This window comes from Gymnodraco acuticeps, unplaced genomic scaffold (assembly GCF_902827175.1).
Source record: "Gymnodraco acuticeps unplaced genomic scaffold, fGymAcu1.1, whole genome shotgun sequence".
NCBI classification, from domain to species: Eukaryota; Metazoa; Chordata; class Actinopteri; order Perciformes; family Bathydraconidae; genus Gymnodraco; species Gymnodraco acuticeps.
In genome coordinates this window covers 1,312,895-1,325,717 of record NW_022989982.1, presented here as the reverse complement: position 1 = coordinate 1,325,717, position 12,823 = coordinate 1,312,895, and the positions used below count along the sequence as shown (strand labels likewise).

Genomic DNA, 12,823 nt, shown 5'->3' with positions numbered 1-12,823 from the left:
TCAATCCTATTGGTCGGTGCATTATTCTGGACGTTCCTTTTTTTATGTCTGCCGCGTTCCTATTGGATAGTCAAGCAGGATTTTCCGGTTCCCAAATAGCATGTGTGCTTTTAATTGGATTAGGTTTCTGTCATTCATATTGGTTTTGGTGGTTCGTGAACTGGCAAGGCAAATTAATTCCAGGCACACTGTGTGTAGACTTTAGTCATATAAATTGTTTCCTGCAGTGTGACCTGAGTGACCTTTATTTGAAATATGCCCCTCTTGTAAATGTACTTTTTTATATATTATTAATTTAAACCATCAAAAAAGTACAGATAAAAGCCCCAATCGCACTGCAGTCAGACAGATACACTTGTTGTTCAACTGATTTTATTTATTTTTCTGTATATCAAAGAAAGCATAATGGAGACCAAACACAAAAAAGGCAGGTACAAGTGAGGAGGAGAAAAAATAAGCTTAATCAAAAATCTAACACCACTGCCACTATTATTGTTCAATATTAGAGGAATACCATATTGTTTTTGAGCAAAAAGGTGGCATTAAAACCATTATGGATCAATAATAATCAAAAAACAGTGATGGGTAGTAATGAAAAATCGTATAAGTAGTAGTACAGTTATAACAATAGTGATAATCAAAGTGACAATGAAACATAAGAGTAAAAAGCAGATCTCCATAAAAACCTATCTAGTTTGGACAGTGCAACACTGTGTCTGTGTGTGTGCGTTTGTGAAATCCCAGTCTTGAAGCTAAAGCACTCCAGTCCGGTTGCTTGAAACACAAGATACAGTTTCCAACAGGAGTACAAATTATTACTCATGAAAGGACATTGTTACCATCCTGGTTTCAAAAACCACACCAAGTGACTTTAATGTCGTGTAAATGGCTGTGTTCATCTGAAATATCTGTAGCTTGTGCAAAAATTGTGGACTAGTGCAAGTGTCAAGCTGTGGGATGTCCTTTACAGTTTGCATTTACAAACACCTCTCCTGCTCTCTGTCGACCTCAAGATTGCTTTTTGGTTTTTGAATGACAGAAAGCGAAGGAAGGATTACTTTGGAATATCAGTTCTTTTTTTTAATATATTTCTTTACAAAAGTTCATGTTTTAATTTTGCATTTTGTTAAAACTATCAATAGTAACATTAATATACAACTTAAATTGAAGGAAAACATCTTTAGTATGTTATGTGTCCTTCAACACAGCACCATAGCTCTCAGTCAACACGTTTAATGTTTCCCAATTTGCTTTCAAGATTTGAGTATCCGTTAGTCCCTTAAGGATACTAGTAATACCCAACTTTCTCCCTTGTTATGGTTTCCAAATATAAGAACTCATGTCACAGAATTACATGACCAGAATTATTAACTCTTTGTATCAAAACAGAACAAAACACATGGGGAACAAAGTATGGGAAACAGCCCATTCCAAGCCCTGTTATATAATATTTCTAGAGGCTTGGCTTTTGACCTAAATAAAACAATCTGTTACATCAGTTATTAATTGCTTCTATTGGCTTTTGTATAAATATTGAAGTTAATAAAATGAGTACTTAAATGTCCCGTCTTATGCAGAGTATTCATGGCAAAGACAACCGTAAATCCATTAAATTGGTCTGACCCTCCGGGCCAGATGAGGAGGAAATCAATTCACTACTATTATACGAAGATCACCTGGGCTTAAATTCAGATACCTGGGGTTGTTTCTTCTTAAGGCTGTCAAATTTCTAACGCACCCACAGTTGGTGAAAACATTTATTTTACCCAAAAGTTTGAAGAGCTGCATTTCAAAATGAGCTATATACCATTGGGAGGGAAAGGGAAATCCACAGGATCAAAGAAATGTGTTGCAAAAACAAGATAGTTGGTAGTTATGTAATTATAGTCCTTGGCCAAGAGTGCTGAAAACTTTAGAGGCGGAATTTGCTATGTTCTAGGTACAGAATGGCATTGAGATGTTTCCCCCCCCCAATAATATAAAAGCCTTTTGGAACAGAGCTCTTCATGTACATAGACAGGTCTGCTTCTTCTACAATATTATAGTCACACCTAAAGAAGGTTTTATTAGACTAGCAAAAACCAATTTATCTCACGTGATTTATATTAAGGCATCCAACATGCATTTATGTATCTTTCCATAAAAGACACTTGCATTAGAATGCTTAAAAACATTTGAAACTAGGTAAAATGTGTCAAAAGTGCGATATGCCGAGACTTTCCTCAGCCTCTCCTTTTGCCCTGTCTATTTGGATTGTCATGAAAACTGCTAACATGTAAATGGGGACAATTCAAAAGCCCTATTCTCTCTAAAGTACCTATTTTTTTTATCCCAATGAATGGACACAACACTCTTCAGATCACACTTCTGTAGCAAATAAAAAAAGGTGACAGTCAATACCACTTCTTGCTCTCCCAATGGTTCGGTCCAGTCATATTATATCCAAGCATTCTTTGCCCTAGAAGTGAACGTAGGCATGAGAAAAACAATTCCACAGGAGAAAACTGGGAGTTATTTATGCAAGTTTTTCACGTTAGTATCCCAAAAAGTTTCCGGGCCTATCGTCAAATGGCCACTTGCAAACAGGAAACACTTTTGCATCCGTCTTTAGGTTAGCAAAGTTCAAGCATGGCAAAGTTGAGTGCCTTTACAAATCATAGGAAGGTAATTGAATTAGGGTAATATATAACCACAGGAATAGGACCAAACATGTTTGGATAAAGTGAGTGAGGATTGAGATGAGTTCATCACTCAGCATCTGAGTGTGTGAAGCAGCATGGAAAGAGTTTGCTGTTGTATTTGATTCCAGGTGAAGTCTTTAGATTACCGGAGTTCGAGTCGGTGAAGGTTGAGCAAGGGATAGTGGGTGCTGGGGGAGCTAGTTTTTCAAAAACTAAAGAATATTAGCTCTTGAGGATTAGTGCTCAAATTTTATTAAAATCTGAGGAGCCCAAATGGGTCCAAGAATAGTCAGTGTGCAGACCAATCCTGATCTGAGTCTTTAACTGTTGCTGGTGGCCGTGGGTGGAGGTGAATCGATAACCATCTCCCCTCCCGAGCTGGTTAGCGGAGTGGACTGAGGGACCTGCGAGCCGGTGCCGTTCTTGTTGACCAGCGTCGTCGGCTGGCCAAAGTTAGTGGTTCTCAGGGTTGCAAGATGACGTGGGGAGAAGACGTGTGCCCTCGCCGCTGCCCGGGATTCAAAGGAGATGCTGCAGGCGTCACATCGGCCTGTGAGGGTCTCCTTCGGCCCTGGCTGACCCGCCACTGGGGAAGCTGGAGATTCAGTAACGGTCAGCTGAACTGGTTTCGGAAGAATGGGACGATTGGCTTTGAGAGCGTTGTACTGCAGGTAGCTTCCCGAGCTCATGTCTACTTTTCCACCTGACAGAGGAGACTGGGAATGGGAAAAGGAAACAAGAATAAGTTTAACGTCACATATTTTTTTAATTCAAATTGGGGCTTGAAGCAACCAGCTGACATTGAAGCCCTCTATAATTTCTACACACAGAATTCTGAAATGTTACCTTTTAGAAATGACTTGAACATGAAATGTGAATGAAGTGTTTCCAATTGTTTGACAACTTCAAACTAAGCAACATTTGCATAAAAATTCATTTAAAAAAGTCAGTTTTGGTAAGAGTATTACTAAACTAGATTACCAACACTGAGAGACAGCAGTAGAGTACTTCAGGCTTATAAACATTTTGCTTTCAGATGAAAAAAACACCAAAAAAAAAAAAACTTGAAACGAGCAGTGCCGGGTCCTTGAAATTAAATTCTCAATATCAATATTTAACCTACAGAGATGTATATCATAATATGGGAAATGTATGTCACATCTGCTATACCTCACAAAGCTTTAAATGTGCAGGGCAAAAACTTTAATTATTTTTAATAAAAATCTGCTTGAAATCTCTCATTTATCATTTTAAGTTTGTAAAACAATAACAGTGAGAGCACCACAATATGCCCTTCCCCTGCACTGTTGCAACCTCCAGCAAGGTTATGTTGAATCGTTGTTTACTCTGCTGTACCACGTATTGCTCATTTGGGGTCATTCAAGTTTTTCTAAGACTTACTGAAAGTCAATATCTGATAATAGATATTGCCCAGCTTTAGAATAAAAAAGGTGCACAGCAGCAATGGGATAGCACGTTTCCTGTTCTCAGTGACCTACATTACATTACTCTATAAACAATGATATTACCAAAGACCTTGAAAAATACTGTACAGATACTACGTCTCCTTGCCCACTTACCATTTTCTCTTGCTGCAGCCTCCAGCGCTTCTCCTTGGCTCTTGTGTTTTGAAACCAGATCTGCACCACCTTGAGCGGGAGGTTGAGCTCGGTGCCGATGGCCTCACACTCCATCGCATTAGGGTGGGCGCAGGTCTCGTAACAGGACTGCAGTATGGACAGCTGTAGGCAGGACAGGTGTGTGCGTGGCCTTCGGCTGGAGTGAAATTTGCTTTCTGTCGGGCTTGATATAGCTACGACCGGGGTGGAGGGGCTGGCCACTTTGGCAGAGATGGGGGTATTGGGGCTAACTGGTGCAATGCTGGGGGTAGGAGGAGGGGGAATGGTACGAGGAGACGAGTGTTTCGGAAGAGCCAGCTGTTCTCGCGATAAAGTGTTGATCTTAATGGGAACCTTGGGGGTCCAGTAGCTGAGCCCGTTCTGTTTTTGTGGCACCACTGTCGTGGCGGGGGGCCTGTTGTTGATGAGGGCGGTGGGCAGCTTGGGCACCATGCGGTTAGTGGTTCCTGGCCCAGAAACCATCTCAATGTCATTGTCCCTCTCATCGTCAGTCTTTTCTTCTTCGCTCTCGTCTTCTAGCTTTCTTTTCTGGGCCGGTCTCGGTGCAATGGGGATTGGATCCTTGGGTGGGGATAAAAGGACAGGCGTGATCATTTTGGGTACAACTTTGACCATGGGGACGTTGCTGGTGGTTTCGAGCTTGGCCTTTGGCACTGCAGAAGCACTGCTGCTCACAGGAGAGACAGTGGTAGAGGAAACTAAGGAAACTTCCCTAGGCTTGATAGGAACTGGGCAAATTTTTTTCCCCACAACAGGGTTGGCCAGCTCCTTTACCGGCTCTCTCTCCGTCTTAATGAGGGTGCGTACAATAGGAGTAGTTGTGATGCACCCAGTATTATTTGGAGCAGGTTTGTTGGAGAAAATGGGTTTGGAAAGAGGCCAGGTAAACTTGATTAGAGGTTTTCCAACCGCTGCCAGCGTCCCATCACTGATGAATCGGACCTCGCCCTTTCGTTCCCTGGCCCTCATGTTCTGGAACCAAATCTGGACAACCTTCTTTGGAAGGTGGACCCATTCTGAAATCTGTTCAAACTCATGTTTCCCAGGATTTGGGTCTTTGAAATAGCAGCCATACAGAATGTCAAGTTGTTCAGCTTGAATGATGGTTCTTGAACGCCGCATATCCCGATACCTTTTGCCTTTGGACTTCCTCTGCTGCTGATCCTGCTCCCTCTCCTTTTCTCGCTCTCTTTCCAATAGTGTGGCATTCATTTTCTCTGCTGCTCTCATGTAGATACTAGACTTTGACATGTTATAGTTTATCAGACTCATGCCGTTGGAGGACATGGAATTAATAGGTTCAGGTTTCACCTGGACTACTACCAGACCTTTGGAGGTTGGCCTCAAGCCAAGGCCATCCAGCAGTTGCCCCTTTTGTGCTGCAATTTTATCAGCCAGAGATGATGAGGAAGAAGCAGATTTTGAGTTATTTTTTCCCATGCTGAGATCCAGGGCGGACTCACAGTCACCACCATTAGACAGGTAGTGGGAAGTTTGGCTGTGTGATGAGAGGGAAGGCGAGAGAAGGGAGCTGGAGAAGCGTGTAATTGTCGGTGGGTTAGGGAAGAGGGGTAACTTGCACCCATCAAGCAGTGTAGGAGTAAGAGAGAGGACATAGGGGCTGAGGAACTGAGTAGAAAAAGGAGCAAGAGACAGGGGAAGTGAGTGGAGGGCACTGGTTGGAATTTCAGCATGGGACTGTGAACCTGGAGGATCCCCTTGGGCCTCCAACTCGAGATCAACATCAGAGTCCTGTCTCTCCTTCTTCACCTCCACCTGATCAAACTCCCCCTTCAGTTTTTTTCTTTTTGCCCTTGGACCCCCTTCATTCTCCTCATTTTCATACTCATCCTCTGCATCAGATAGAAACACGGTTGTAGAGCGCAAAACCTTTCCTCCGACCCCCACTTCGGACTGCCCGTCTTTAGCAGGGCTCTCAGGGCCCCCCCTTAAAGATCCATTCTGACTTTCCTCATCAGACACAATGATGGAGGTGTACACCTCATTTTCTGAGTCCGAAGTGAGACAAGAATCCCCCCGACCTCTCCTTCCCAAATTCCTCTGTCTGCGTTTCCCTCCTGTTCTAGACAAATCCATTGCGTGGCTACCTGATGGTTCAATATCATCTTCTGCTATTACCAGTGAGCTCTCCTCGTCATCATAGTCATTTTCTGAACTTTGGGAATGCCTTGTAAATCCTGCCAAGCGTTGAAGGTGTTGTAAGCCTGTGGCCCTCTGCCTTTGTTTTAGATGTCTGGCTTGGCTCAACCACCTACGTACGTCTTCCTCAGAAAGCCCTACTTCTCTGCCAGTGCCTCACAGTCCTCACGGGGAGGACTTGCAGCATCAGCCTCACTGCGCGACTCAAAAAACGCCCAGAGAACCTCCGACTGGAACTCTGACAGCACTGGAAGGTCTGCATAAATGAATCGCATGTCATTACAATGGCCTCGAGTTCGGTTCTTCGTTAAGGCAATTGTGTTTGGGCTGGATTTTGGGGTGACAAGAGAGCCACAAGGGCTAGTGCCAGATTGTGATTTTTGAGGGGTAGAATCAGGGCTAAGTGTAAGATTTAAATTTAAAGGACTTGAGCTTGAGTTGCTGGCCACAGATGCAGAAGGCGAGAGATTCTTATTGCGGAGGCTCTTGTCTGTGCCCACTGGGGAGAGATTCAGGCTAGCGTCTTTATCACCTTCCAGGTCCAACTGATTAGTCGAGCTGTCTCCATCTGTTGTGCTATCTCTATGTGCCTTTCCATTGTCTTCCTTATTCTCAACCTTCCCTTTGACTTCTATATTGGGACACTGTGCAGATTTGTTACTGTCCTCTGTAATCAGGCTATTGCTGTCCTTGATCTGATCCGAGCCATTCTCTTCAACTGTCACATCACTGTCCAGCTCTTCTTGTTCTTTCTCACACTTTATAGTCTGTTTCTGCTCTTCCAGGCAAGGCTGCATGTTTGTTTGAACTCCTGCAGAGGGCCACAGGTTTTGTAAGCTGTTAAGTCTTTGGGTTAGGAGAGCCTGCTGTGCTGTGCTCAGACCTACAAATGGCAGACACTGGGTTAGGAGCTGGCCTCGCTGGTTCTCTTGGTGCTGCTGGGTTTGGGCTTGGAGCCCATTCAAGATCAAGGGCAGGACCATTTGCGGCTGAGGCATGGCGGCACCAGGAACAGCACCAGCTGCAAACAGGGAGGGGAGGAGAGAGTGTGGGAGGTTGTTGGGGCTAGATGTGAGGAGGGTGAGAAAGGCTGAGACTGCCTGAGCTGAGGCCACAGGGGACGTGAGGAGGGAGGGAGCTACTTGAGACGTTTGAATCTGCTCTCCCTCTTTTGTAGTAGTCCCCATTAAGGTCCCAGGAGCAGCACAGTTGGTGGTGGTAACTAACTGACTGGTTCCACTTCCAGATGTGGTCACTTCAGTGTTTAAAACACCGGTGGTGGTTCCTCCCAAACTAGCAGTGGCAACTGCGCTTTTTGCATTTCTGCTACGGGTCTGGTGCAAGACAGATTTCATATGGCTCTCAAGGGTGATGGCATGATTGTAAGAGACGTGACATGTAGCACACTGGTAGGGTTTGTATAATACATATGGCCGAGAAAGGAAAGGAAACGAGGAAGCCGGGGGATCGAGGTCCCCACCTTGTTTTGCAGGGCCTTTTGTCATCCTCTGAATGTGGGATGCAGAGTTGTAATGAACTTTCAAGGCAGTTTTGCCGGGAAAAGTTTCCTGGCAGGCATTGCATTTGAATGACTGGGTGTTATTTTCAGCTTGCACACCATTTTTAACTGAATTGTCCCTAGTGTCTGGGATTTCTGTGTTTTCGGTTGTATTTTGCCGTTTGGCTCCTGGGAGTTGATTTCCCTCCTCTTCTGACACTGACTCAGCGTCGCCTCCCTCCGGTTCCGTTATTCTCTCTTCCTCCATCTCTTTGTCTCCGGGCGTCTGGGTGGCGTCTGAACTCTCACTAGATTGGCAGGGATCTGCGCTGACTTCAGCGTGCTTCAGTTGGGAAGATTCAGCACCTGATGAAAATAAAAACATGTTTCATTTGTATGTTCTAGTAAGCTGAGGTCTAACAGAACAAACAAAAATACAGGACAGAATAAAAGTTATCCGGCTCATCAACCTTTTAACCCAGATTATCTGCAAGTTTTCATTGTCAATGCTTGTCCTTGGTATTTATTTATATACTTTTGAATTGTCACACATCAATTAAAAGAGCCACACATATCTATATTATAGAGTAATTAGGGTTTCGCTCGATAAAAAAAGGTTGGCAATTACAGTGTTATTATAAGAACATAAAGAAAACCATGCATGTGTGTTACTACACTCACCTGAAGACTTAAGATCACTTTTGTTTCCTTCTCCTCTACTGGAACCCTGTTTTATAACAGCCTGTTGGAAGAAAATGAAAGGGAGTGTCAGCAAAATTCCCATAGCAAACCTAACTAATGGTTCCTTTCAGATGAGCTAAATGCTGTGTGGCTTTTGAGCAGCACAACATTTGGGCGGGACTCATTGATGTGCAGTTACATAGCAAGCTTGGCAACTCTTTAATTTATAAATTACCCTAAAGGCATAAATTAAGAGGTCTTTGATAATTTAATCCACCAATGACATTCCTTCTATTTCTTTACATTTAACGTGCTAAATTGTCCTCCACCCATTGCAAATAGTGTGTTAATTGCAGTGATAATTTGATCTCTACTCAACCAATACTTTTAACACTCATTTAAACAATCAAAATAACTTTGCCTGTCAATCTGCATAAATAAGTGATGAACAGAAACAACCCAGTCCCCATTCACACTAATTAATAGAGAAGTAATGATTAGGTAACTAATCGGTAGTCAATGGACAGAAGATTCTTTAGCAACTATTTGGATAATCCATTAATACTTAAAGTATATTTAGATTTAAATTATAGTTTAGGATTAACAACACATTTAAAAAGACATCATCTTTGACTTTGAATAACTGTGAGGGACATTTTTCACTATTTCTGACAAGATTATTAATTGAAAAAAAATAAAATGTAATTGACAAGACTATGCAGAAAAACTTTAAGTGTATTTTTTTCACTGATTGTCTGAAAAAAAATCTAAAAAGTCAATCTAAAATTGTTGGGCTGAGGAAAGTTTAATTAAAAATGTAAAAGACCATTTATGACTATTTTGTTCAAATTACAGCTTTAACAAAACACTAAGATGTGAATATTAATGAGCACTAAACTATGTAAATACATATGATAATATCCTAGGATAAACATTTTTGTTAAATAAAAATGTCAAATTCATAGCCTTTATGTAACCAATTTTACTTGTGTCTCTCAAACCAGGGGACAAATAAGGTTATCCGTATGTCTGAGGGATCGTTTTGTATCTAACATAAAATATACAACATAGGGAGGACAAAGTAACAAACAAATGATCATACAGTACATCAGCAGTGAGTACTTATTTGGTAAAGCTCATATGTTTTATAAAAGTTAATTTAAAAGTCGTTGACAATCTGTGACCCCTGTTCGTCTTTGCTAATGCAGTTTTCCTTATCACATCATTTCTATTTACTGCAGAGCTCCAGCATTGCAATGCATGTGATATTTGGTCCAACCCCTGTATATCAGTCAGCAACAAGTGGGCTCATTAAACATTATGCATATATTTGATGTACAACCCAAAGTAATTAGGTTTTACACTTTGAGACTAGGCTGCCCGGGCATACTTACAATGTCCAGCAGATTGTCGACACAAGATGGAAGTACGCTGTGTTGCTCAGTGAGATGTAGCGACAGGCAGGATCTGTTGGGTTGCCCTTTTTGGCACAGGGGGCACAGCCACTCAGCCACTCCATTGCTTTCAGTGCTAAATGTCTCTCCAGACTCCTCCTGACAAGAAAGGAAGTACATAGAAGATTTTAAGGAATGCTACACTTTCTGGGTCTGTTCTTATTATTCATCACAATTGCAGAATAAAAAAAGAAAAGAAAGAAATTAAGTAATTTCAACAAGATCAGAAAAAGAGTAGCACCCCAAAAAGATAAAAGCAAACCATTGTGATAAATATATATAATGTAACAAGCGTTTTAACTGTTGGAAGCAACAATCTGAGGCAATTTACCATAGCCTTCAATAGGTATGCTGTGTCCCGTTTACCAGTAAAACTATTCCTAGATCAGTATTTCATAATTAAAAAAGGTCTCTGACATTAACTTTGTTGGTTAAGGAGGTTCCCAACACTTAGTCATCAATGACCGTGTCAAATTACAGAATAATGCAATTATTTACATGACATCTTTGTCATGTAAATTAGTACCCACCTAATGCTTTCAGAAGGGTTTACATTGCACCTTTGAGAATTCTAAATACTAGACTGTTTAATAAGGCTTTGAAATCAATTTCACATTCAGCAAACTAATGTATCACATTTACAGGACATTTGTAGTAACGCTCAATCCAGATCATAACACGCACTGCTTGACAACTAAGAGTACACAGTCTGTGGAAACACTTATTTCCCCCCAGTTTTGAACAAGTAACGTGGCCAATATATTAAATCTGATCTGAAGCTCGACGTGCGTAATCAAATGACTGTTACTCCCTCCCACGCAGTTATAAGGAAGTCAAAATAGACCACTGGTCTGGATTTCACCACGCAGCTTTGATGTATTTTTCTGCAAGCTTTCGTGATCCAAGATGCAACCAAGACAGCAATCCTCGCCCATGAGGAGAAATACCAACACAGCTACAAAGCTCACTTCCTCGTCATGCCAATTAGCAAGCTAGCAGGGTAATATGAGCAGATAATGTTTCGAAAAGTCTATATCTGCAGTTTATATCGTGTCTAAAAGCTCCTGAAGTCGAGTTTCAGATTTGAAAGCCAAGATATAATAACCAGTTTGACATATCTCTGCTCATAGTTGGCCAATTAATGAGCAGTCTAATTAGCTATGCCGAACAGCGATGAATCAATTAGCTAGCAAGCTAACGTGAGGTTTAGAAGCCCCCCTGTAACGTCGCATTACAGTCGTGTTTGTACAAATGCTGGTTAGCTGTTAGTTTACTGAAAATAACACCGCAGTGATAGCCAGACACTTCTCAGAAACTGCAAAACACAGTACAGTCGCATGCACAATGTCGCTCTCGTTTGAGCCCAGACGATCATTACATTAATAAACAGCTAAACAGCTAATAACAGTCGTGTCACTTTGCTAGCTAGCCTGTTAGCAGAGATAATTAACCGCTCCTCAAACTGTCTCCAACTGGCTGCTCTCCGCAAACTCTGCCTGGTCCAGGTGGGAACTGCAGCTCCGATACACCGAGTTCACCCAGGATACAAAATACTCACACTAGCGCTGATCAAAAACCTCGGCCTCGAGTTATTTCCTTACCCCTCTGATTGTGGGCTGACAGTCGGGTATGTAGTGTTACTCCGCCCGCCGCCTGCTGCTCAACAGCGCAAATTGAGGCCTAGTCGGACTAAAGCCATTTAATTAATGAACGTGGGCTCCGTTTACAGATGTGTTAGAAAACACTCGCTCCCCCTCCTCCCTCGCCGCCCAGCAGACCCCCTTTTGACGCGTCCTAGCGCTCAAATTCATACCTTAAATATTTACGGTGCAACACATGGCCATTTAAACTATAATTTTAACAGATTCGAGCCGTAATTGGCGAACGAATTAAACGCTGAAAAGCTACTTGAAGCGGAGTACGTGCCCCGCGGTCGCCTCGACGATGGGGGTGGTGTAGGGAGGCGAAGAGAGAGACGGGAGGCAGAAAAAAGTTTGGATTTAATGTTGGATTCTATATGGGATCGGATTAGTATGGGGCACGATCCGTCGTTTGCTCGATCCTCTATCAGTCGCAGGCCACTCTCCCCGTTCAAATCAGCACAATTAACCGATCGCAAAAAGACGTGTAATTAAGTTCAGAGCAATTAGCTAATGCGTTTTTACCTGCATGGTCGCCGCTCCAGCACGCACACACACACACGCTTCCTCCGTGGCTCCTCAGAACTGAAAAGTTTTCTTGCCTGCCCTCCCTCTCTCTCTCTCTCCCTCTCTCTCTCTCTCTCTCTCTCGCTCTCCTGTTCTCCCCCTCCCTTCATTCGCCCTATCCCTCTCTCCTTCCCCTCTTCCCTATAGTAAACAGACCACAGCTCCCCCCAAGGCTGATTGCTGACATTCAGAAGGGGGCAGCTATCAAACCCCTTATGTAACCCCGCAGATAATAGAGAGTATTAATGAATCCTGAATTCATAATTGAGCAATAAAGAGAAGGCATGAAAAAATGCATTATATTTGTTCCCCCAATAAGTGTGTCGATGCCTAGATTACACTGAATCTTCCCTCTTTTTTACATTAAAAGGTGAATACAAAATGAGTCCCCATTCTGCCAAATTGGATTGTCACAAAGAGTGTGACGAGTTAATTAAGGCTGAATAATGGAGATGTGACTGCAGAGCCCTTACGCAGCACTATGAGCGCGGTTTATCACTTG

The 12,823-nt window shown here is 42.5% G+C and overlaps 2 protein-coding genes across 4 annotated transcripts; both read right to left on the bottom strand.

The window, feature by feature from the left end:
* Nucleotides 1-355: 355 nt before the first annotated feature.
* Nucleotides 356-6,486, bottom strand: zfhx2 (zinc finger homeobox 2). The gene is made up of 2 exons (XM_034212006.1): nucleotides 4,262-6,486; nucleotides 356-3,397 (listed from the first exon to the last, which is right to left on the bottom strand). The coding sequence occupies exons 1-2, from the start codon at nucleotides 6,416-6,418 to the stop codon at nucleotides 3,002-3,004; spliced, it is 2,553 nt and encodes an 850-aa protein (XP_034067897.1). The 5' UTR covers nucleotides 6,419-6,486; the 3' UTR covers nucleotides 356-3,001.
* Nucleotides 6,487-6,543: 57 nt separating this feature from the next.
* Nucleotides 6,544-12,417, bottom strand: LOC117543626 (zinc finger homeobox protein 3-like). 3 transcript variants are annotated; one of them, XM_034212008.1, is made up of 4 exons: nucleotides 12,280-12,417; nucleotides 10,055-10,213; nucleotides 8,661-8,721; nucleotides 6,544-8,345 (listed from the first exon to the last, which is right to left on the bottom strand). In XM_034212008.1, exons 1-4 carry the CDS (start codon nucleotides 12,283-12,285, stop codon nucleotides 6,619-6,621), a joined length of 1,953 nt encoding a protein of 650 aa, XP_034067899.1. In that variant the 5' UTR covers nucleotides 12,286-12,417; the 3' UTR covers nucleotides 6,544-6,618. The 3 variants fall into 3 exon arrangements, with proteins under 3 accessions (XP_034067899.1, XP_034067900.1, XP_034067901.1); XM_034212009.1 differs by lacking the exon at nucleotides 12,280-12,417 and adding an exon at nucleotides 11,716-11,860; XM_034212010.1 differs by lacking the exon at nucleotides 12,280-12,417 and adding an exon at nucleotides 11,673-11,857.
* Nucleotides 12,418-12,823: the final 406 nt, after the last annotated feature.

Bases quoted from the DNA above. Each gene is read 5' to 3' on its own strand.
- LOC117543626 (XM_034212008.1), bottom strand. The intron at 8,722-10,054 runs GTAAGTATGCCC...TTCTTCCAACAG, and splicing joins TCGACAATCTGCTGGACATT to GCTGTTATAAAACAGGGTTC. The intron at 8,346-8,660 runs GTGAGTGTAGTA...TATTTTCATCAG, and splicing joins AAGTGATCTTAAGTCTTCAG to GTGCTGAATCTTCCCAACTG.
- zfhx2 (XM_034212006.1), bottom strand. From the start codon at position 6,418: ATGGATTTGTCTAGAACAGGAGGGAAACGCAGACAGAGGAATTTGGGA. The intron at 3,398-4,261 runs GTAAGTGGGCAA...TCCCATTCCCAG, and splicing joins GGCTGCAGCAAGAGAAAATG to TCTCCTCTGTCAGGTGGAAA.